General features: G+C 40.8%; 2 protein-coding genes across 2 annotated transcripts; one reads left to right on the top strand and one right to left on the bottom strand.

Moving 5' to 3' along the window:
* Positions 1-495: 495 nt before the first annotated feature.
* On the bottom strand, positions 496-2,996 carry fkrp (fukutin related protein). The gene is made up of 2 exons (XM_062419363.1): positions 2,630-2,996; positions 496-2,278 (listed from the first exon to the last, which is right to left on the bottom strand). Exon 2 carries the CDS (start codon positions 2,164-2,166, stop codon positions 568-570), a length of 1,599 nt encoding a protein of 532 aa, XP_062275347.1. The 5' UTR covers positions 2,167-2,278; positions 2,630-2,996; the 3' UTR covers positions 496-567.
* Positions 2,997-5,567: 2,571 nt separating this feature from the next.
* Positions 5,568-23,043, top strand: strn4 (striatin, calmodulin binding protein 4). The gene is made up of 18 exons (XM_062418479.1): positions 5,568-6,007; positions 13,464-13,567; positions 13,725-13,801; positions 13,962-14,040; positions 14,203-14,388; positions 15,348-15,525; positions 15,686-15,842; positions 16,385-16,480; positions 16,797-16,915; positions 17,004-17,179; positions 17,327-17,374; positions 17,463-17,584; positions 17,696-17,863; positions 17,953-18,093; positions 18,200-18,298; positions 18,413-18,499; positions 19,022-19,210; positions 19,859-23,043. Exons 1-17 carry the CDS (start codon positions 5,708-5,710, stop codon positions 19,189-19,191), a joined length of 2,307 nt encoding a protein of 768 aa, XP_062274463.1. The 5' UTR covers positions 5,568-5,707; the 3' UTR covers positions 19,192-19,210; positions 19,859-23,043.
* The last annotated feature ends 1,151 nt before the right edge of the window (positions 23,044-24,194 follow it).

Genomic DNA, 24,194 nt, shown 5'->3' with positions numbered 1-24,194 from the left:
TAATCAGTGCAAAACAAGGCAACAGAGTCAAAACAAACAAACAAAAACAAAAAAACCTGTTAGGGCAAAACCACTTATTTAACATTTAGTATAATTTGGTACAATATCTTAAATCCTGCTTAAGAGAATGTACACTGTAGCTTTCAACCATAAGCTACTATAAATACCTTTTGTAAGTATTTATGAATATTTATACTGTATTGTACAACACATACAGAATTTGTACACCATGTAGTAAATCAAAGAAGTATGCCTGCTGTCACAGCACTACTACTTTGATTTGTTTATTTTAAAGCCCATTGCTAACAAAATCTCACCACTCTTAGAAAGAGTAACAAGTCAGTCTGATGTTAGAATTCATCCCCAAATACTGATAATAGAGAAAAGTGCAACCAGGCATGTAATTATAGTGACTGTCTGATATAGTTTTAATGAATTTAACAGCAAATGCAGTCATTTTGGCACCGTAACAGTTTCGAGGTGTCATCTATTCAACTGTTTTAAAAATGTTCTTTATTGTTCAGTAAACAAATACAATTCAACAGAAAAAAAGACTTCTTTATCCTATCATAATTTGCTTCGGTCCAGTCTTTTCTTGGTGGGGTTGGGGTATTGGGGATTCTCAATGACCCCCTCTCCAAACTTGAGCTCCAAGAAGGCGCGGGGATTATTGGGGCCGTAGGCGTTGATGCCAGCAAAGGGCATGGGCACAAGCGGCTGCAGGAAGTGTTCAGGGAATTCAACATCTTGTTTGTGCTCTGTCCACGTGTCCTTGGTCATGATGCCGTTACGTGGGTAGAACGGCCACAGGTCAACGTGAAGGTGGTTGGCCTCGCTGTACTGGACTCTGTAGAAGTCACCTTCTACCGCACGCTCCCAGACATAGCCGTTAGCATCCACCAGAGAGCCTGAGTCCAGGTTCTTCAGGTGATCACAGTTGGATACATCCTCCAGGTAGATACCCAGGTCCACATCATAGTCCCAGGGAATGATGTCCTGATGGCGGACAGCACCCAGCAGAGTTCCCCCCTCTAGCCAGTAGCGCACACCAGAGCTTTCCAGGATATTGATGACATACTTGGTAGTTTCTCTGAGTGCTCGAAGACAACAGGGTGGTGTCCAGCGATCCAGATAGAGGTAGTCTGGAGTGTCATCCTGCACAGTGCCGAAGCAGCGATGTGTCTCCTTACTGCAGCCATACCACTGCTCCTTCCCTTCAGGAAACAAAAGACGCTTCAGGCCAAAGCTCCTCATGAGCTTCCCAGTGGCCTCCTTCAGTCGAGTGTCAGCTTTCCACTGGTTGTGAGCTGAGCTGAAGAGGGGCCGGTGGTTTGCGGAGAAACAGGGGCTCTCCAGTAGCTTGACCTTCCAGCCTCTCAGGGCAGTTTGGACGAATAGTGAGGAGAAAAGGGGTCGGCCCAGAGGTACAGAGAGGTTAAAAAGATCCTCTGTGCGAATCAGAACCACTGCATCTCCTTGTAAAGCCGTGCACACGCTCCCGCTGCTACCAGACGCAGCTGGGGAGTAGGTAGCTGTCCACTCTCTGAGGTTCACTCGCAGGTGCAGACACTGCACAGCAGACCGAGCTAGCACAGGTGCAGCAACCAGCCTCACAGGCCCCCCACCCTCACCTTCCAGCTCCCTGATCAGCCTCTCAATAGCCCGCGGTTGCTCCAGTTCCACTCCATCAGGCACCAGCAGCACAAATTCTGTCTGGACATGAAACTCCGGCCTGTGAGCTTGTGGCGGCTGGTCCGGGCTGGGGGAGAGCATCAAAAGCCGGGCCCCATCTGGGAGCACCAGGGGCGGGTAAGGAGACATGTCAGCCACAGCCAGGAAAGGAAGCTCAGGTCTCTGTCTGAGGAAGGAATTGGCCACATCTCCAACATAATTCTCAAAGTTCTCAAACTCCCTGAGAAGCACCGTTACACGCGGGCCACGACTGTGTCCCTCCACCCCGGCCACTCCAGGCTCACCTCCAGGCCCTATGAGTCCCCCTAGGCCTCCCCCAAAACCGGAGGCCGGTAGGGAAGCCCTCCTGGTGCCCCTGCCAAGCTCCTTCCTCTTGTCCATCATCTGCTGCTGGGCCCGGGACACATAGTAGAGAATGAGGAGGTTGAGGATGATGGCTCCGGTTAACAAACCCTGGCAAAAACTGATCCGCATGGCAACCAGTGTTTGCTTTCCAGTTTGTCTCCGTAAGAGAATGTAAGATTCAGATCAGTGATTCTTAGGTCCCCATTGGTCTAGCACTAGAGAAATGAGAGATCAGTCCAAGCTGTAAAAAACAAGAAAAAAAGATATCATGAGCAAAACCAAATTTTTCCAATGCAGCATCTGTATTTTTGCACACACAGACAGTATCATCAAGATCAAGCTTTCTTATTAAAAAACACACTTCCACACTACTTCAGAATGACACAAGGATAAGAAAAACTGTGATTTTGTTTTACTTCAATACCAGTTGATACACATTGCAGCACATAGTTGTAGAATTAACTAACCTATCCCTATTGCAACTTAGTTAAAATGTAAAATGAGGTTAGCTTTTGCTCCACGTTTCATATTTTATGTCCTGTGTTCTGTATGTTTGCTGCATTAGTCTACCAATCATTAAAAACTGACTCACCTCAATTTGGATGTAGCACTTTTATTTGTTTACAAAAACAAATATTTGCAGAAAGCATCGGGCACACATCATGCATCAGCACCAAATTGTAATCCAAAGCAACGTTAAGCCCTTTAACCTGCACGATATCTGCTCTTTTCATGGTGCTCCATGTCAGCCAGCTCCTGCAGCATAGGAGCAAACCTGGCTGAACCGAGGGCAGAAAAAATTAACCTGCATTTTAACGTGACGCTAATATTAGTGCGGGAATCGAGTCTCCAACACTTTCAAGAGGAAATCAAAAACTCAGTGTACACAAATTGCATCAGCTGGTTACGTGAATATGTAGATTAGCACAGGCTCACCCCACTGCACTGATTAGCCGCTAAACTAGCATGCTGCTCGTCCTTGTTGTTGCCCCCAGCAACAACAAAAACGCTTCCGGTCAGAATGCTTCACAATAAAAGCCCCATATGCGAAATTAAAGGACGACTTCACATTTCTTTAAGTGTGTTTTAAAACCGTAGTCAGATGGCCAAATGAACATAAAAATATTTTTTTTCTTGCAATAGTCTTCATGCCATAACCCTAATCCTTCATAATGCGCTTGCAATGTAATTAATGGAGGCCAAAAATCTACAAGCCTCCTTCTGCCTTTAAAAGTTTATATGAAGCTAATATGAAGCTTCAGCTATCCATATAATTAAAAACGTTAGCCTTTTTAGTGCCAAAGTCCCTCTTCTGTTACTATACTTCCAATGCAGCTCAGCAGGGAAACACTGTCTGATGAAACACAAAGAGGAATTTTGATGCTAAACAGACTGTAAATGTGGCAGATATCCACTTGATATGACTAACTCAGACTGATGAAGCCTCACACAAGACTCAGAGGAATTTTAAAATGACTGTGAAAATGTATGAATCTATGACAAGTATAGTCATACATTATGCGTTACTTATGGATGGAATTATAGTGAAAATGAATTATTCTCCTTTTTGCTGAGGAGCCCTCTGAAAGCCCCCTGGGGGTCCCTGGACCCCACTTTGAGAACCACACTGCTGAAAAGTACAAACAATTGTCCTTAATCTTTCCTGTGAAAATGTTTCAATGAGAATTATAACCGGAAATAGTGTTGTAGATAATTATGTCTAACTTCATGGATCGCAAAAAAAATTCCCTGCTCACAAAATGGCAGGAAATGAGCTCCCCTAGCGACATGTTCATTGTGTATTGCAGAAAACGCGACCCTTTATTTGTCACCCACATTGGGCTTTTCCATCAGCGAACACAGGGAGCAGGAAATAGATCTGGGAATTACAAATTAAGAGTGGCAACCTTTTATGTTAACGCTGGTTTTGTGCAGATGTACTCAAATTTCTGTACTTTGGTGAAGTTAGTAATAATTGAATGTAAATAACTATGTGTTTCAAGTAAAAGTGCTGCATTTTAAAGCTTATTTAAGTAAAAATACAGTATTATAAGCTAAATTTACTTTAAGTATTAAAAGTAAAAGTAGTTAGTTTGCAGATACTCATACCTGGTGACTGATATATTGAATACATCTAAAGTACAAGTATCAGTGGTTTCCTCCAAAGGATTACCAGATATATCTGAGGGGTCATGAGATGTTTGATGGGAGAGGAAAGAAGAAAAAACAAAAATTCTGATTCATACATCCGTTCATAGTTTTTGGAATTTTTATCTAATCTTTGATTTTGGAAAACAAAATATGTCTTTGGTGGAACTGCTTACAACTACATCTGAAACATAACAAGGAGACTAAATGGTTGAGAGCTACTATTTAGCAATGGAGTGCAATTATAATCTCATCATATAATAGTTTATGTAAATAGCTCATCTGAAATGCTATATACATTTAGTGGAGTAGAAAGTACAATGTTTGAAATTTAGTAGAGTGGAAGTATAAAGTAGCAGAAAATGGAAATACTCATGTAAATTACAAAATTGTTCAAAAATACTGTATTTGAGTAAATGTAATCTTCCTACTGCTGGTTTTGTGAGATAGCCATGTTTTGGTGTTACTTTAATCATCTTTATGTTATGTTATGATCAGTGTTGGGGAGTAACTAGTTACATGTAACAACGTTACATAATTTAATTACAAAATTAATGTATCTGTAATCCATTACAAAATATTGATGATTACAAAGCGGGTTACCTGAAGTCAGACATTCAAGGTTTTGCCCAGGAGTTTTTCCTATTTTTTTAATATTTAACATGGTATTGAATACATATATTGCGGTTTTTAATTCTTTGAAATCAATATGTTTGTATATTTTGTAAATGAATCATGACATGGGTGTAAATGGTGTCATCAATTAAACCCATGCCAGATTATTGACTTTTTTCATAAAATATATTTATGTTATTTTCCAAATTCTACATGAACTAATGAATACATTTACAAATGAGAGATAAATCTTGCTTTATAAGAAATTATCTCCCTTATAAATCATGTCAGTATCCATGAAAAAGACCTGAAATTAGAATTTTGTTGGCTTAATTTGTACACTTACTATTATTGGGTTTTAATTTTATTTTTCAAATTGTATGTTTTTATGTTTTTTGTTTCCAATTCTTACTGTCAAATGTTTGTTTTTATGTAAAGCACATTGATTTGCCCCTGGGTATGAAATGCACTATATAAATAAAGCTTTGCCTAGCTTTAATTAAATGTAATAAGTTACACTATTATTAAGTAATTGAAATATATATATTACTTATTGCATTTTAAACAGGGTAACAACTAGTAGGCTAATCTGTAACCTATTACATATTCCAAAGTAACCTTCCCATTCCTGGTAATGCTTATGGAGGCTGCCCTGTTAGAAATATTGAACTTGATGGTATTTTATCTTGAAGGTGTGAAAGCGGAAGTGTAGTATTTTACCAACTGAATAGTAATTTTGCTGTGTGCGCGTGAGAAAAGGAAGAAAGGAGGGTAGCTTTTAGTGAAGTGCTGCTGGGTTGGAAGAAGGGTACGGGGGACTTTTAAAAAAAATAAATAATAATTATTATTGTTCGCACACTCTGCCCGTTCCCATCTTCTTATCCTGGCGAAAGGTTGAACGGTTAAAATGGAGGCGGACAGATCCGGCGGAGGACCAAACCCGAGCTCCGGAGGTGGCAGCAGCAGCAGCGGAGCGGGGCGCAACCCGAACGGGCCCAAAGCAGCACCGGGCCCGGCCATGTCAGCGGCGGGGACCGGGCCCATGGCAGCGGCGGCGGCGGCCATGGCTGGACCGTCGCAGTCTCGGGAGCTACAGGACGGAGACGCGGCTATGAATCTTCCTGGGATCCTGCACTTCATCCAGTACGAGTGGGGACGTTTCCAGGCCGAGAAATACCGCTGGGAGGCTGAGAGAGACGAACTCAGGGTAAAATGTGTTTGTCTTTTGTTTTTTTTAGCCTGCGTTTGAAATAAAGGCCAGGACGGACATTGTAGTAGCTTCTTTTTAGTGTTGCTTTGTGACAGTGGTGCTCTACAGTCTGGATCAGATTCAGGATGACTAAAATGCTAACGAGGCTAATGTGACACCATATCATTATTATCCATATTATTATTATTATTATTATTATTATTATTATTATTATTATTACTAGACAGTCAATTAAAATCAGGTTCAGGTTACTTTATTGTTACCCGTTGGTATATTTGTTTTGCAGTGAGATGAGATTATGTCCTCCATTTTTTACAATAGACAAACAAATGTACAGTAGAGACAACAAATTCAACCTAAGAGACATAAAGATGTACCCAAGGCACCACCAAACAGGACACAGAAAAGAGAAAAAGCATCAATGCCACGAAACTGTCTCAATAAAATAAATAAAAAAAACAATTAAGAGCTCTCTTACAAAAACCGAGGTCAATAAAGTTTAAAACCAAATAAATAGATCATAAATCTATAAAGTTGCTGTGCAATATGTGTCTTTTTTATGTGCAACTTGTCGCTACAGCTTGTTCAGTTCAATAATATAAAAATAAAGGGGGCCAAAAAAAAACCAACAACCCCCAGTAGCCTATAAACATAAAACAAACAGTATTTTCAGTAAGCATTAATATGTGCCTTTTGGTCTGGAAATACCCATATAATCAGTTAGTGTCAGATACAAATCAATAAATTAGATGATAAAGGTTAATGATGTCCTGTAAATGCAATCTACCCTGCAAATAAAGAAGGTGGGTAAACAAGAGTTGAGGTGTGGCTACCTTGCAGTGTCTGTCTGATATCGGTGCAGATACACACATCAGAGACATGTCTGAACCAGGTTCCTTTCAATCTGGACTGTATTTATGGTTTATGTGGAAACACAGGTTGTTTGTAGACATATCTGGTTTTCATACCCCACAGGGACAAATCATAAAGTGATCTGTGGCTGTGCTGTTGTGGCTAGAAGATGATGAGAGTGTCACACACAGCTGTCAGTTCCCCTTTGAAATCATTACATCTGAGAAATGGGAGCATTTGGTGCCTCAGTTATCAAAAGTGGGGTTCTTATTTGAGGAGATTCCCCACTAAAATGAAGATTAATTTGATGTTACTGTTATTTTATTCACAAAAACAATTGGCACAATGGGAGAGCTGATCAGGGTGACCTTTTAAAGATAGGCTGCACTCTCTTCATACACACTGCAGACAGATAGCAGTCGTTGCACTAAATCACAACACATTACAGCTAAAATCCCTTCCAATGGACTTCATTAGGACATAATCTTAACAGATAGTGGTCTAGAGTCAAATGCGTGTCTGTCAGGGAATCAAAATGTTCGCTTTGAACGATGGATAAGTCAGTGGTAGGGTAGATTAACATGGCATGTTATGAAGTTGTGTTTTTAAAATCGGTAATACTTTTTTGACTGTCTGAGATTATTATCAGAATCAGTGAAATAGCAAGAAAACTCTTTGTGGACCTGTGTGTATTGGCTATAGAAAAGTTTTTGAGCAAGACATGAGTCCCCTAATAGCCCCAGGTATTCATTAGAGGACAGAGGTGGCACTGTGCAACTCTCATGCGGGCATGCGTGTAACTGTGTGAGGCAGTGCATTGCTAGACAGGATTGTGCTTACTCATCAGATTGTTCCAGGATTAAGAAAGGTTAGGAAAACATACATATATACATACAAATATGTTTTCGCTCTGCGTTCGGGTTGAAGTGTGGTCCTCTTCGGTCCTGAATCCATATGTGTTTTTCCTCCTGTGACCACAGTTTGCTTGTAATTAAGATGAACTTACGGAGTTCACGAGTTTGACAAACCCACAGAAAAAAACATATCATTGCCTCTCTTCTGGAACTCTACCTCTCACTTTCCCCTCAACGCAAACCTATGCAGTTATAAATAGGAGTGTGATCAAATATGGATGAACAATAACAAAGCGGCTGCGCTCGCTGCTTTTATGGGCACATGTATGGAGGAGTGGGAATGGAAGTCAGAAACAGGCCATCGCCATGTCCGACATGCCATTAGAGCTTAGTGTCGAACTTTGTTTTGCGTGTGTGTATTTGTTGCACGTCGTCTGGTTTCACGGGTACAATTAGCACCACGTCCTGTGCGGAGAGAAAGAGAGGATCACTGGATTGCCAGGCTGAAAAAATGACCTAGCTTACAGTTAAACACCCACAGGCCACAGCCCTCTGGCTTTTGTTGCCAGCTTGCTCACAGAGCTCTCAACATGCCGGTTAATGCGGCCCACAGCTATATCCTATACATTTAACAGCATACTGTACATGTGTCTGCTCACATGTCAACTACACATGACATTTATAGCATCTATGGCTATTAACAGCTAGTAAGAAAGCTATTCACAAAGTCTTAGACATCATTGGCACTAATATTTGACAGGGAGCTAACATTGTCATCGTATGACTGTGCGACTTTTTGCAGGAATGCCCCCGTTTATAGCCTACGGTGTCTCTGTGACTGTCACACATGTGTTGGCTGTGAGTGTGTTTTCATGTGAAAGGCCACCTGTGGTGCTGTGTCTCCAGTGACAGGCCAGGAATGAAGGCCCTCCCCGTTCAGGGTCAGGTGGGACGTCCCAGCATAACCATTGGGCAGCAGAACAGGGGACAGGTGGTAGTGGCCTTGTCCCTTTCTCCTTCAGACACACAAGAAGCTTTTCCCTTTTGTATTTCATCAACTCACACTGCTGCTGTAGCTCTGTTGTCATTAGCTTCTTTTTACCCAATCCTTTAATAGACAAACAGAACAAGTCACTATACTTGCTCCACAGGGAACAGGGCAGACCTCTACCTGCTCCTCTTGTATCATTTTCATTTATGTCTATTTAATTGTATTAACAGTGTCAGTAGTTGTGTAGAATAGATTACTGGTGACCCAAATGACATCACTTCCTGTGGCCCAGGGGGCCCCTGGGTACACATCTCTAATTAATAGCTCTGCGCTCTCAGCCATGACACACATATGACATCCATATGTACTGCATTATTACAGTGAGTGCCTCCCACTCACACAGACTTGCAGCACTCCTGGTATTAAGGGTTTCTTTAAGTATTTTATCTCCTTCTTTTTACTTTTCTACAGACAATTCCCATTTTATTATTGTTTTTCTAAGTTTCATTCCTCTGAATCGTGAAAATCTCACAATTAGAGTTTTCCTCTTTTACTTAAAAACATCCATGACATGCAGTACGTTTTGCTTCCTCATGCTTATCAAGCACCTTCTATTCAAGCTTAGACAGTAAGCCCAACTCTTTGGGATGCCATTCTCTAACTAAATGCTACAATCACACACACACACTCGACACACTTGAACACACTCCATCAAAGCACACTGTCCCAGAAAAGTTCACTGCTCTACTTGTTGGCTCATGGATTCTGTCTCGGGTATGAAGGGATGAGGAGATGGAGGGTGGCCAACGGAGGACGAAAGCTGCCCTTGACCCTGTTCTGCAGCTAGCAGAGAGAGTCTGATGGAGAAGGCTAAATGTGTCAGCTCTCCATGTTACAACAAACTCTGGAAAGGTCAGCATTGGTAGGCCACATAGAGGGAAATCCACCCACAGGAAGGAGAGATCAGATGGCACGACAGGCTTGCTCGCAATGAGTTTTTTTTTGTACTTTAGGCTTTGTTAGTTTACCAACATAATACAAAGAAAACAGCCAAAGAATCAATGTTAGCGGGACTGTATCAAGTGACACATAAAGATCAACATAATTGTAATAATTTTACTGAAGTGTAATTATCCTGTGATATTTTGGCAACTGTTAGAGGCATTATTACCAATATTAATCTCTCAATAAGAACACCTTTTCTCTTTTAGCTGATAAATGGACCTCACAGTCTCACTTCTGCTGGCACGGATACCACACAAGTAAAAACAAGCACGTCCCAGTCTGAATCAGGGAAAGGGCAGAATAACAAGGACCAATAAAAGCTGAAAACAGTACAAATGTGACATCTCCTCATTGTAATCCCGTATTCTGACGAAATGCAGCATGGCCAAAAATTTCCAGGGTTGGACAGAGAATAAAAAAACAGGCCTGGACTCACAGACTCTCTGTGTGTGTGTGTGTGTGTGTGTGTGTGTGTGTGTGTGTGTGTGTGTGTGTGTGTGTGTGTGTGTGTGTGTGTGTGTGTGTGTGTGTGTGTGTGTGTGTGTGTGTGTGTGTGTGTGTGTGTGTGTGTGTGTGTGTGTGCACAAGCGGGCCACATAGTGCTCAAGCGGCCCACTTAGCAACCGGCCCATACACCTTCGTAGGAGCTTTTAGTGTTAAGACATTATTTTTCCCTCTAGCCAATAAATCCAGAGCTACATTTGTTTTTGCTCCAAAGAAAGCCATGATGTGCTTTGGATTATTAATCTACTCTAACATCATATTTCACCTTTTGGACCACTTTCCTTCCCACTTTCAAAGAAAAATAGTGTAGAAAGGAGCAACAAGTAAAACAAGGTTGGAGTCAAAGAAAGAGTAACTATCAGACTAGAAATGACCTACAGCAGTAAACCTTTTGACACACTAATTCCTGTTTTGACTATATATTTATATATATATGTGTGGAAAAAGCAGTTCTTACTATGTGTGTTTGTGCCTCAGTGTGTTCACATTGTCGTGTATATTTGTGTGTATGCATGCAACTTTGCTTCTCTTTTGTCTGACATAGCTGTGTCAGAGATATGAGCCAGTGGAAACCTGTCCCTCTAGGAACACAGTATGACACTGGTGCACAGGGGTGTGATGGTTATCTGTGTGTGTGAGCAGGTTGTAGCTCGTCTGTGTTTGAGTAGGAGTGGAAACGTGTTTCCTGCCCCTTAAGGGTGAAGTTAGTAGACACATTCCACTTGGAGGTGGAAATTACAAAGCACTTGACTGGGCGTAATACATTTGTTTGGTTCAGTAAAAAGATTTGTAGTCGCTGACTTGACTTTATCTTGAGTATGGCAGGTTAATGTCCTCTTCTTGACCCACAGCAGACCACTATATCCAAACAATTGACATTTTTTTTGTCATTATTGTGGATGTTAGTTCAAGCTTGATTGAATGTTACACCATATTGATAGAGAAACTATTGCTATGTGGTTCTGAAAATATGTCTATCTGTTTTTTAATAATGTATAACCAGTATATGGGTCAGGGTAGTGTATGTTTTCTGATATTTGGACCCACACTATGACACTGCTGTGCTCATATTTTAGCATCTTCTCATTTATGTCTGATTATGTCAGACTGGAACAAGTGTTTCAGTTTGTTTGAAATGTACAAACACAGTATTGTGCCCGCCATTACAAAACTAAGCTAACACTTCACAATTGCTACTTGTGTGCAGCTGGAGATGTTTTGCTTAGCTTAGTTTAACTTAGTTTAGCTTAGCAGTGGTTGCAGCTAACTTTATTAATCAACCACAGCGACTTTTATTATTATTGCACTGTTGTCTGTTAAAGGGCAAGCAGACTTTCTACTGTTTCACTAGTCTTCTTAGCCTGTTAAATGAATTTTCTACCCATCCTTCAGTGCCTCTTTCACATAAACTCAGTTAAAGGACCAATGTGCAAGATTTAGTGGCATCTAGCAGTGAGGTTACCCTCTGCGTAACCTCCCCTCCCCTTCCAAGCGTGTAGGAGAAACTACCGTGGCCTCGAAAAACAAAAAAAAGAAGACCCTCTCTAGAGCCAGTGTTTGGTTTGTTCGTCCTGGTCTACTGTGGAAACATACAGGTGCAACATGGTGGCCTCCTTTGAAGGGGAACCACTTCCTCTGTAGATATAAAAGCCTCATTCTGACGTAATGAAAACACAACAATCCTTATTTTTATGTCATTATACATTAATTAATACATACTTATAAATATTCCATTTTTACCAAGTCTGTTCCACTACATGCTACTACACTATACACACTGGTCCTTAGTTATTTTACTTATTTTAAGGTCCTTATATCATTTGCACAAACTCAACTGTTCCTTATAGGCTATAAACTCCATAAAGCTATCTGTATTTCATAACCATAGATCATGCCTGCAGTGTTGACGCGCAAGCTTGAACAATTATCTCCAAAATTCTCAGATAAGCATATAAAAATCACACTGCATTAATCAGGATTACTCAGCAGCAGCAGTAAGGTTTGCTTGGCAGATTATCCACCAGCCCTCCTAGCTGGTTACATGACTGTGTCTGTATGTGTGCACTTTCCTGGATGATTGACTACCCTCTCAAGTGGACCGAGTGCCTGCCCCATGAGATAGTGTTTTTAGACTGTTCTAGTTTTACAGAACTGCGTATGCGTGTGGGGGCAGACTCGTGGACACAGACAGGGTGTACAGAGGAGAAATGGACTGTAAAACAAGCAGTATTAATGCTCCAGCACAACTTGGCACAGAGAGAGAGAACGAGAGGGAAAGAGTGAAAATACAGAACTTTTGTGCCTACAATCACCTGCACGCAAAGCACGAGGGTTGCTTAAACAGGGTTAAGCCTTTTTATTTTACTTCTAACTGGAATTAATGTTTTTTTAATTATTCTTTTTATACTTGGGGTTTTTTCCTCCATCTAGTACAGGGAAGCATTTTTGTTGCCGTGTTTTGCTCCAAAACAGCCCAACGGCAAGCATCATCTTATGTAAAACACAGCATGCTTTAAACCTTTGTTGTAAATCTGAGTGCTGTAAATTTTTCATCTAGTCCCACATACTTTCATGTCCCTGTCAAGACAAGTCTTGCCATATGATAACTTACCCAGGGGAAGACCTTGCCTAAAGATAGTCCTTATCAAATCCTGATAGTGTCGTCAGTGTGCACTCTCTCATTATCACTTTTTTACCTTCCTACAAAATCCTTTAATTGTTCGACAAATCAATGAAGGGGCAGTTCTTTCTCAAGGTAAAAAAAAATCAGTCAGTCAGTTCAGTGAGGAAGGAAACGGACGGAAAATGAGAGAGGAAGCGCACAAAGGAAGGATGTGTCTTAAATGTAGGTATTTGAATTTGGCCGGTCTGTGTCTTGTTTTTCCTCTTCTGCAGATTCGTAGTGAGGCCTTGGTTAGGAGAAGTTAAAAATAAGAGCCCTGTCCCACAACCCTCTACTTACATGTATTCCTCTGGGTTCTAAGAACTCATGTTTGTTTTGCTCGTCACATCAAACTTTTCTCCTTGGAGTTCACGGCCTCTTCTTGTGATAACAGATCTGATATCAAATACTTTACTTACTTGGCTTAATTGACACATAACACGCTTTTTTATCCATTTCACTGCAGTTATGGTGTCAATGTAAATTGATTTAGTGATCACATACAGCTGTGAGTGGTTCTGATATGCTTTCCTGAGAGTACATAGTATGTTTCTTACCATCCCTTGTACATGTATGTGTTTTCAGGCTCAGGTGGCATTCCTACAGGGTGAGAGGAAAGGGCAGGAGAATATGAAACAGGACCTGGTTAGACGGATCAAAATGCTGGAGTATGCCCTCAAACAAGAGAGGTAAGACAAAATGCCAGAAACGACCTCCTTCTGTCTCTCCTTATGTTGTCCATTCAGCCTAATGTTTTACGTGCTTTAGGAATAATGATTTGATAGTCAAATCTTTCTTGTATTTGCTTATCATGGTGCCCTCATGTGGTCTGTTTTGGGGTTGCAGGTCTAAGCACCAAAAGCTGAAGACAGGAAATGACCAGAGTCCTGGAGACAAGAAACCAGAGACAGAGGCAGAGCAATGTATGTTCACCCAATCCCCTTATATTATCTGCCATTTGGAAGTAATATAGAATTACTGCTGTTTTTTCTCTTCCTGCAGCTGTACTTTTTGAGCAAGTTTTCACCTTTTCTGTTCATGCCTTGCTGTTGCATCACTATTGACCAATCTTATTTTCTATAGTTCCCAATGGGCCAGCTGAGTCAGATGCCGAGCCAGCCAATCAGATGTCCTGGAAGGAGGGACGTCAGCTACTACGCAAGTAAGCCACCTCTGTTATCAGCTCCCTCCATTTCATTGCCACACTACTGTGCTCCAACAGTACTGAAATTGTTTATTTTTGGTATTAAAGATGTTATCAACGCAAAGGAGTCATTTATATGGATGCATATTTATTTATGTGTGTTTTTTCCTCTGAATGTAGATATCTTGAGGAAGTGGGCTATTCAGACACCATCCTGGACATGCGTTCAAAGCGTGTACGCTCCCTGCTTGGGCGGAGCAGCCCTGAGTCTAACGGACCTCCACCATCTGAAGCCTCCCCTGAGCCTGAGCCCCGTGCAGGTGGAGAGTCCTTGTTGGTCAGACAGATAGAGGAACAAATCAAGAGGTGAGACTGCGAAATAAAGATGCTCTTGCTCACTCACACACACACACACACACACACACACACACACACACACACACACACACACACACACACACACACACACACACACATACACACATACACACAAATACTGTTGCTCCACAGAGAAGAATAGTGATGACACAGCCAATACCCACATTGTGCAGCACAAGTAAAAACATGTCTCTGTATGTGAGAACAAAAGGCAGCCATGATCTTATCAAGGAAGGACATTTTGTGGGGAATATGTCAATAATGTATCAGAGATGTACTATTAAGAATGATGATACAGCAGCATAAGTGTGTGCTAAGGTTTATATTACCATTCAGCTTTTGATCATTAATAACATCATTGCTGAACATTCTTGGACGAGGCTGCTTAGTGCATGTATCTGTACAAGCAGAAATGTGAAGACAGTGAAACAATAGTACATCCTAATCTCAAAAGCCAACAGAACAAGATGCAGAAAAGATGTGTAAAACGGAGTGCATCCTCCATCATGTTGACATGGTAAGATTACAAAAGTAGAACAAATCTGTTATCTGGAAGTATGTGTGCATGCCTGTCATTGCCAACATACATTGTATTGCCATCCAAAGATGAAACCTAGCAATATAGTAACCTCTGGTAGTTTTGTCAAAATTATTCATGTGTTCCCTGAAGAAAAGTCAAACTGAATGATGAAAGCTTCTGTTAGATTTTCAAGTTGTTCAAGTTATCTAAACTTTTCTGAGTTCTTGTACACGTAAAACTTTAGTCCAATAACATTACCAAAAACCATGGCTTTACTGTAATGTAGAATTTTAATAATACAGCAAACAAACAGTAACATTCAAACAGTATAATTCAGGTCATGCTGCCTCACGCTTTGTCCGAAATAAACTTTTGTCCCTATAATTTAATGTGGACTGGAAAGGCTAAAGTATGTGTCCATTTGTAGGAATGCGGGCAAGGAAAGCTCTAAAGAACGTCTGGGTGGCTCAGTGCTCGATAAGATCCCCTTCCTGCATGGCTGTGAGGATGATGATGAAGACGACAGTGACGAGGAAGATGACTTCCAAGGCATGACCACCGACTGCATTGATGGACCTCGAAAGAACAAGAAGTCTCGTGTAAAGGTACGATTTAATGATTTGACACCAAATTAGAGAGAATTAGAGAATGAAGATTGGTTGACAAAATGTTTGTCAATCAATCAGGTCAACGTCTAGTTATGACTTCTGAAAGTAACTCTGCTTTTCTCTGCGTCTGTGTTTCTCTCTGTCACTCCTTGTCCAGATGGGTTCAGAGCCTATGACCACAGACCTGGACCCCGAAGATGAGGAAGATGAAGACGACTCTGAAGATGCCCTCAGTGAATTTGACTTCCTGGGCTCAGGGGAGGATGGGGAGGGGGCGGGAGAGGCCCGGATCTCTGGGGACGGCCGGGAGTTAGGTATGCTGTTGCCATAGCAACACCATCAGCACCAGCACTGCCAGAATCACTGCCACCAGTATATCTGTCTTTTCCTGTCCCCTTTGCTCACCTTTTTATCTTTTACTTCTCATTGTGTCTTGGCATCTCTTCTTGTCAATAAAACCAACCTCTTTTCCCAACCACCTGTCTCTCTGTCCTGTTTCACGAGCTTGTCAGTCTGTGACTCTTTAGCGTTGTGTAGCTGTCATCTCTGTCTGTAGGCATATCCTCTGTGGTCCGGGGACATTTCAAAGGCTATCGTGCATGCTGCCTTCTCTTTTTATATGTCCACATTTCATTCTTTGAGTCATATTTACACTGTAGTCCTGCGCTTTTATTGATTTCATCCTCTCACAAAAAGTCTTTTTTTTTTTTTTAAGTTCTGCGTGTCACGTATTAAGAGTGAAGTCTATCTTTTTGCCTTCGTCTGTCTCATTTGTCCATCTGTTGGTCTCTCCGTCCTTCCTCCACCTCTCTGCATGACTGGATGTGTTGTGTCTCTTTCCTCTTGCCGGGTTCAGAGAACCGCAGGAACAAGTTACAAGGCATGATGTCGGACTTCCCCCCTAAACCTACCCCGCCCCCCTCTGTATCGGGACAGGCTCGTGCCGGGGAAGGTAAGAGTCCCCCACCAAATATGCCCCACAGAAAACCAGACTATGCACTTTCTCCCCTGAATCCCACACGCATGATTGAAGCTTAGACATTAAATCTCACATTTAGATGCTGTCTTGTTTAAAAGCCACGTGGGAGTGAACAGCTATAAACATTTCCTCCAGTACACAGTGTGGGAGTAAGGAAACAGGATGCATGGACTTTTGGCATGGAGATCTAATATTCATTGCTATATTGTACTGTTACCTCAGCTTGTATTTATAGGAGCTGTCAAGTTGCAGAAATGACTCTTATGCTTTTACGCCTCCAAACCTGCAGGTGGCGCTCTGGGTTTCTCCTCTGATGTCTTCATTATGGATGCCGTTGGAGGAGGAGACATGAACCTGGGTGAATTGGCTGATCTCACTGTTGCCAACGACAACGATCTCTCCATGGATGTAATTACACTTTTGTTCAGTTCAGTACACAGGATGTAACTCAATCTCGATGAGCACACACTCACTTTTAGAAATGTTGTGCTTTCAGATGCAGGATAACCGAGAGGAGTTTAAGAAGACATGGAACCCTCGTTTCACACTACGCAGCCACTTTGATGCCATCCGCGCGATGACCTTTCACCCCAGCCAAGCAGTGCTGCTCACAGCCTCGGAGGATGGAACACTAAAACTGTGGAACCTCAACAAGGCCATGCACTCCAAAAAGTAAGAATCACCTAGAGGGAAATGATAGACAAGAAATTAATTTATTTTATATGTATAGCATACTAATCAATGGCACCGATGTTAATGTGAAATTGAAGCAAACTCACAAACTAAGCAGCAACTTTAAAAGATTGTTTTCCTCCACAGGAACGCAGCATTAGATGTTGAGCCCATCTACACATTTAGAGCGCACAGGTGAGTTGAGTCTGAGGCATACACACAAACTTGTCACTGACATACACAGAAAAAGTGAAATGTCTGATGCATTTGTCTTTTTGTGTAGTGGTGCGGTTCTGTCACTGACAATGGGCGAGGATGGAGAATCCTGCTACAGTGGAGGTCTGGATGGAACTGTCCGGTGTTGGAAGATGCCAGATCTCAATGTGGATCCTTACGATAACTATGGTCAGTCAGTCTGACCTGTATTATTTAGTTGTCAAGGAGTAATTGTGATACTCCATTTTCCAATTGTCCTTAATCTCTGTTTCTGGTGTGTGTGTGTGTGTCTGCATCTAGATCCCGGCATTGAGAGCAGTGTGCTGGCCGGACATGAGGACAGCGTGTGGGGTCTGACTTACTCTGCGGTCCACCATCGTCTTGCCTCATGCTCAGCCGATGGCACCATTCGCCTCTGGGACCCCCAGAACTCGTCTCCCTGCCTGTCTGTCTTCAACAAGGAGAGAGGTAGCCACACGTTTTGAGTGTACATTCGCTTTCAGTCTTTGTAACTGTACACACATGACACATCTTTATCTTTGCTTGTTTCCTCCCAGAGCATGGAACGCCCACCTCAGTGGCCTTTGTGGCCTCTGACCCCAACCAGGTGGTGGTGTCATTTGATGGTGGTGAGACACTGCTCTACGACCTAAACACAGAGCAGAGCATCACAGCACTAGAGACACAGACCAAGGACGGTATGTAGTAGAACATGATGTAATACCACCTAAGAGGTTAACCCAATGAGCAGATATATAAATTAAACACGTGACATTAAAATAAGTTGTTTTTCTACCTTTGCAGGCAGCGAACTAATTAACCGTGTGGTCAGTCACCCATCTGAGCCCGTCTCAATCACTGCGCACGAGAACCGCACCATCCGCTTCCTAGACAACAAGACAGGTATCTGCAGGAGGAGGTTTATATTTACTTGTCATCTGTACAGTTTCTCTACTTTTTCTGCAAGGTGAATGCATCTAAATGAGCTGGATGTGTGTGTGTTTTTTTTTTTTACAGGTAAAGTTGTCCACTCAATGGTGGCCCACCTGGATGCGGTCACCTGTCTTACTACAGACCCTAAAGGCACTTACCTCATCTCTGGCAGTGAGTACCACCCAACTTTATTTTCTCTCTTCATTAAATAATTGAGAAAAGGCTTGTTTATCTAAACTAGTTAGAACTTGATTTCTCCTACAACAAGAAGAATGGTGATTGAATTTAAAATAACACTCTATAAATCTTATTCTCACTCCTTTGCACACTGATCTGCAATTCAACTACTTTTGTTAACATTTTAATACTATAATACTTTTTCATTATTATTTATTGTAATAACTATAATATGTAGATCAGTGGGTATTTTAGACATAATTAACAAAACAAAGAACATTTTTTGTGGTACTAGACTATAAAAACACACAACATCAACTCCAAATGTATACTAGTTTACATAATCAAACTAAACAAATGGGGGCGGGGCCACATTAAGATATAAGCTGAAATCTTTCTTAATATTTCCTAATTGTAGCAAAAGAAGGAAAGGAAATGTGGAACACAGTGGTCTTCATACACCTTAACAGTGCTATGGCTTTTTTTTTTTTTTTTTAACCCTAACCCCCCCTGCAGGCCACGACTGCTCAGTGCGCCTGTGGATGCTCGACAACAGGACGTGCGTGCAGGAGATCACGGCCCACAGGAAGAAGCACGACGAGGCCATTCATGATGTGGCCTTCCACTCTTCCCAGCCCTTCATCGCCAGCGCCGGCGCAGATGCACTTGCAAAGATCTTTGTCTGACAGCACTGTCGTCATTCTGGTGAGATTGGAGTGGGGGGGCGGGGGGTTGTGTTAGGCAAGCAGGAGGGTGAAGAACAAAATGGTTTATAGTTACTTTGAAATCTGACAATGCACACAATGAATTGCAAGTTAGTGTGAACCAGCTACAAAGTCTTTTTAAAAGAATTTTTTTTTTTTTTTTACAGTTTTAGAACTATTTATAATTCCTTCAGCCTCATATTTTAAAACACAGTATATACAAATCTCTACATACTGTATATGATTTCTAAGTAAATCTACAGTTGACCTCATCACATCCTTTAACTGCATGTTATAATATAATAAAAAACTGCTTTTTAAAGAATGACAAATGCTTTTTTATAAATATAAAGTATTTGAACTGTCTTTGGCTTAAATTTGCCAATTTGGAAATCCTAAATTCCTCCTTCTTGGATCACCTTACTATAAAACATTTCTCTACAATGATATTTTAGCTTGTGATACTGGAGAAATAAGCCTTGTTTTATCTCATTGCAGTTTACAATAGGAAAAAATGATTAATTTTTAAATCTCCACGTTAGATAGAATTTTGATTGCATGATAAACAATGTATTTTGCCTATACATCAGCCAAAGAGCAATTCCACGCAGGTATTGGTCTAAATGTTGTTTGTCTTTTTCCCTTTTAGAGTCCCACAACCGGGCCAAAAGAGACTGAAGACTACAGTGGACAAATTTCACCTGCTCACACACATACACACACCCACACAACCACACACACACTCACAGACACACATTTGTCCTGCACCCCACTGGCTGGGTCATTGCCACAGGACGTCACCTCCCCTCAATTCCTCACCGTTTTATGATGCCTCAGTGACTTCTTGTAATACTAATCACACCGCTTTTTTATAACTTTAAAATCCTAGCTGCTCTGTTTTCAAATAATCATGTTTGGATGAACACTTTTTCTACACTACAATATTCAGTTCTGCTTTTTTTCAGTCTGCCAATGATTATTACACAGCACTGTGTGTGTGTGTGTGTGTTTGTTTGTGTGCTTGAACTGCTGACACACTACTCTCACAATTTGTGTTGTAAGGAGAACCACCAAGGAAACACTCGCCCTGCACAGCACACGCAACGCACAAACGCATCACCACATTTCATTTGAGATCTTCTTTTAATGGTGAACAGATGTTAAATTGCTTGTGGCTAACATAGGTATGTAGGCATGACTTAAAACAGTAAATGTTCCCAGTGTGAGCAGACAACACCTGACCAATCTCTGCATCGGGGGAATCAATGTATTACATTCCAAAGACTCCAGAGAGAGTGTGTGTGGTGTCGTATTCAAAGGTTGGAGAATGTTAAACTTGTTGCGTGTGAGGAGGCACTAGACAGACGCTAACCAGTGTTGAACAAATAGCTTTAATTTCAACTTTATCGCCAAGTCTCAATGTCCGTCTGAGTATTTTCGCGACCCCATGATTCTGCCTCTATTTGTGTATGCGTGACATCAAATGTCACTCTGCTGTACAACATAAACATATTTCCACAAATGGAGGGAATATTATCATCATCATAATCATCATCATCATGATCCATTTCTATAGATGTACAGTTTGAACTCGATTCTGCAGGCTGATGCTCTCACACCACATTTACTAGCTAAAGATAGATATCATGAGAGCACAGTTACAGTCTGTAGACCAGAGGGGGTGTGAGGCCAGTCTGTATGCTCTCAGCAAATGATGCTTGACAATTGTGTCATTTGCTGCTTTTTACTGTACATAAAGTGTGTGTGTGTAAGTGTGTTTGTATATGCACTAGTTAAATCACGGTGCTATGAAAGACCTTGTTAGTCTTGAGTCAGAATCAGGGACCTGTTTTGTGTGTGTGTGTGTGTGTGTGTGTAAGTGTGTAAGAGAGACATACATTGAGTGAATCAACTTTTTAAATGACATTTCATCGTTGAATCATTTCATTAACTTGTACTGAGATACTGTGTGGTCACATTTCAGAAGCAACATTCACTGTTGTATGTTTCTCATCAGAGGATTGTGAATAATGTCGGCCCGTATTATTTCAAGCTTGACGAGTGTACAGAGCTGATCTTAGTGATATTACAGTGAGGGCCACCTGGGCTTAAATAGCTTCTTCAGAAGAGAGAGCTGCTTTTTCATTTCATCTTCAAGTCAGCTCCAGTTCGTAGGCGTTGCTCGGCTCCGGCTCGTCGTTATTTATTCCACCTTCACTTGTGTGTCAAGGTGAGGTGCCCTCTTGTCATATATGACGTGCATCAGTTGCACAGTAGCACGTTACCCGGTGAGCTAATGGTGTGAAGCTGGCCTTGTGTGTCCAAAGAGGCATGCTGGGAAAAGGGGGGAAAAAAGAATGAAGTTCTTTTTTGATTTCAGTCACTTTTGTCATTTGAGATAGGAAAATAAAGAATCTATTGATCTAACGTGTGTGGGGTTCAGATGTGACTCAGAACTGCTATTCTGAACATAACCCAGTTATTGGATAGTTGTAGTGGTAACATGGTTCCTTTTTTAGAGAAAAGAGTGGCAAGTCATGGACTACAGTAGTAGTGCAGGAATATATTTATAATTTTGTAAACACCTCGCACTCATCTCTCTTTATGTGCCGCTTTGTGAAAACTGTAGGACGCATGTTTGTTGTCCCTCAACAGCCGTCCTGACTTCAAATGACTTGACAGGTAGTTTTATCTTATTTCCTTGAGGATACTGATCAAATCTGGTGTTAAATCAGTTGGTTAAAGGGCACCTCCACCTCTTCGAGATTACAGGGTCGCACAAGGAGTCAGAGGTTAGATTGAAGTGTTCAAAGTAGCCTAGAGGTAAAGACTCCTCTTTTAATCACTGGGGACACTAGCATTCAGAGTTTTCTTTTTTTCCTTTCTCTCAAACAGGGTGGAGGTTTGTTCTCTGTCTGGAATTAGACTAGATAATATCCTGCTTTGACACAAATCTGCCAGAAGAGAGCAACCAGGTAGAAACACGTTATTGTACTGCTGCTGGGTATAACTGCCCTGTTGTCTCATTTAACTACTATTTGGTTCCACAACATCTAATTTTGGATGCACTGGTTACAGACATGGTGCAGACATAATGTTTTGCAGGTATTTCTTACTTAATCTAGAGGAACTGTAAGTGTGGAACATGCTGTGGCTCACAGTTATTTGCTGGTGAGAGTTACTGATGGCAACTGATGCTTTCTTTTCACTCTGAGCCACTGCATCCTCACTCTGGGAGTATAGACAAATCAGTATGACACATCAAAAAAAAGAAGAAGAAAGAAACAGAGGTTGTACATGATGACTAGAGATGCCATTACATGCTGTAAATGTCCATCATTTCCTTGTTTATTTTTCTTGCATTTCTTTTCATTGTTTGATTATGAATATGATTATTAAGATGTAAGAATACTGTAGTATCATAAGTGAATCATTCTTCCTTGCTAGGCATAGAAATTGCTTGTGATTGATAATGGCAATGTATAACTTGTAAAAAAGCAAAATGATTTAAAAAACCTGAAAAATTGAGAAAACAACAAAAAAAAAATCTGTACCAGTCAGAGGCCAAGGTAAAGGACTCATTTTTTGTGTTTTTATTTTTTTATTAGCAATTTATCACTGTGTGATATTTTGTACATCATATTAAGCTGTATTCAAACAATTTCCTCTAACTACAAGGGATAAGAGACCTGCTTTTTATTAATTTTGTTTTATTATATATTTTTGAACTGCATTCTAGCTTGTATCAAATGACTTTCTCCTTTTGTTTTACGGGTCCCCTGTTGTATGTCATTAAGGAAGAAAAAAAGAAAAAATGAAGATTTTGTACAGTGAATTGAGAGTTGTGTTTTGTGTTGTATTTCTTGACTTCTTGTTCGGGAGAAAAAAGAAAACAATAGAACACATGGAAGTATTTCAGATGTATGAAAGTAGAAGTCCCCAGATAGGCACTCCAGCTAAGTAGCATTTCACTTCCAATAAGTTGGGAGACTTGCAAGAGAGAATTATCAGTCGGGCTTCAAAAAGCAGGTTCCTACATTTACCATGATGCAACTGGTAAATATAGGTTGGCATCTTTTGTTAAACTCTGGTGTCTGCTAAACGGCTTTCATAATTTAGACTCAAACCAAAACCAGAATAATAATTTATCTTCTCAACTCGACAGAGCTCCTCCAGAGCTACAGAAGACACTATTAAGCCGTTCAGAACAAAAAAGAGAATAGTATATCTGATCTTCATTACCTTACGGATTCTTGGTCAGTTGACATGAGCCAAATTATTTAATAGTTCAAATTATTTATGTCCAACTGCTCTTTTCAAGGTCAGTAATCAATCGTTATGCCCAATATCGTATAACATTTTTGCTATAATTTTTCCCTTTTTAATGCCATTCAGAATCACATTTAGTAACTGAAACTAGTAAATAAGAAATTGAAAGTCTGTCGGATTAATTTACTCAACCTGCCAGCTTCAGCCTTGCTGCCCTGTGACTGACTCTGCGCTCATGTAGAGTAAGTTATCTATATTTTAAAGGGTTTTCCCCACAAAAATAACCACTACATCATGAAATGTTCACATTATGAATAATGTATAGTTTCAGCACATGGATACTAAGTGAGTATTTTTTGACCATTTATCTTCGGATTGTTTAAATTGCCAATAATATTTTATATTTCAACCTATATTGACACATATTTGTTAAGTGTTATACCAGATTTTTATTGTTTCAATTGTACATCTTGGTAGTTTAATGCCATTTTAATGGAGCAAATATTAATATAATCTCATTACACCTGATTATTACTTTCATATTTAATTTGTGTCATCTATTTGTAATAAAACAGCAATCCACCTAGTAAAATTGCAACAAAGCAGGTGCACCACAATTCAATGTGTCCAACTATAAGACTTTACGTTGCCCTCTTGTGGTGAAAAGTAGAGATGGTGGATAACTGCCCTGGGATGATGGTAAACCAGAGATGATG

This window comes from Scomber scombrus, chromosome 5 (assembly GCF_963691925.1).
Source record: "Scomber scombrus chromosome 5, fScoSco1.1, whole genome shotgun sequence".
Lineage (NCBI taxonomy): Eukaryota > Metazoa > Chordata > Actinopteri > Scombriformes > Scombridae > Scomber > Scomber scombrus.
Note: the sequence above shows the minus strand (reverse complement) of the source record. Positions and strands in the feature narration are given on the sequence as shown.

Coding starts and splice junctions, on each gene's coding strand:
- fkrp (XM_062419363.1), bottom strand. CDS start 2,166: ATGCGGATCAGTTTTTGCCAGGGTTTGTTAACCGGAGCCATCATCCTC.
- strn4 (XM_062418479.1), top strand. CDS start 5,708: ATGGAGGCGGACAGATCCGGCGGAGGACCAAACCCGAGCTCCGGAGGT. Junction 13,568..13,724: donor TATGCCCTCAAACAAGAGAG/GTAAGACAAAAT, acceptor TTGGGGTTGCAG/GTCTAAGCACCAAAAGCTGA. Junction 13,802..13,961: donor AGAGACAGAGGCAGAGCAAT/GTATGTTCACCC, acceptor TATTTTCTATAG/TTCCCAATGGGCCAGCTGAG.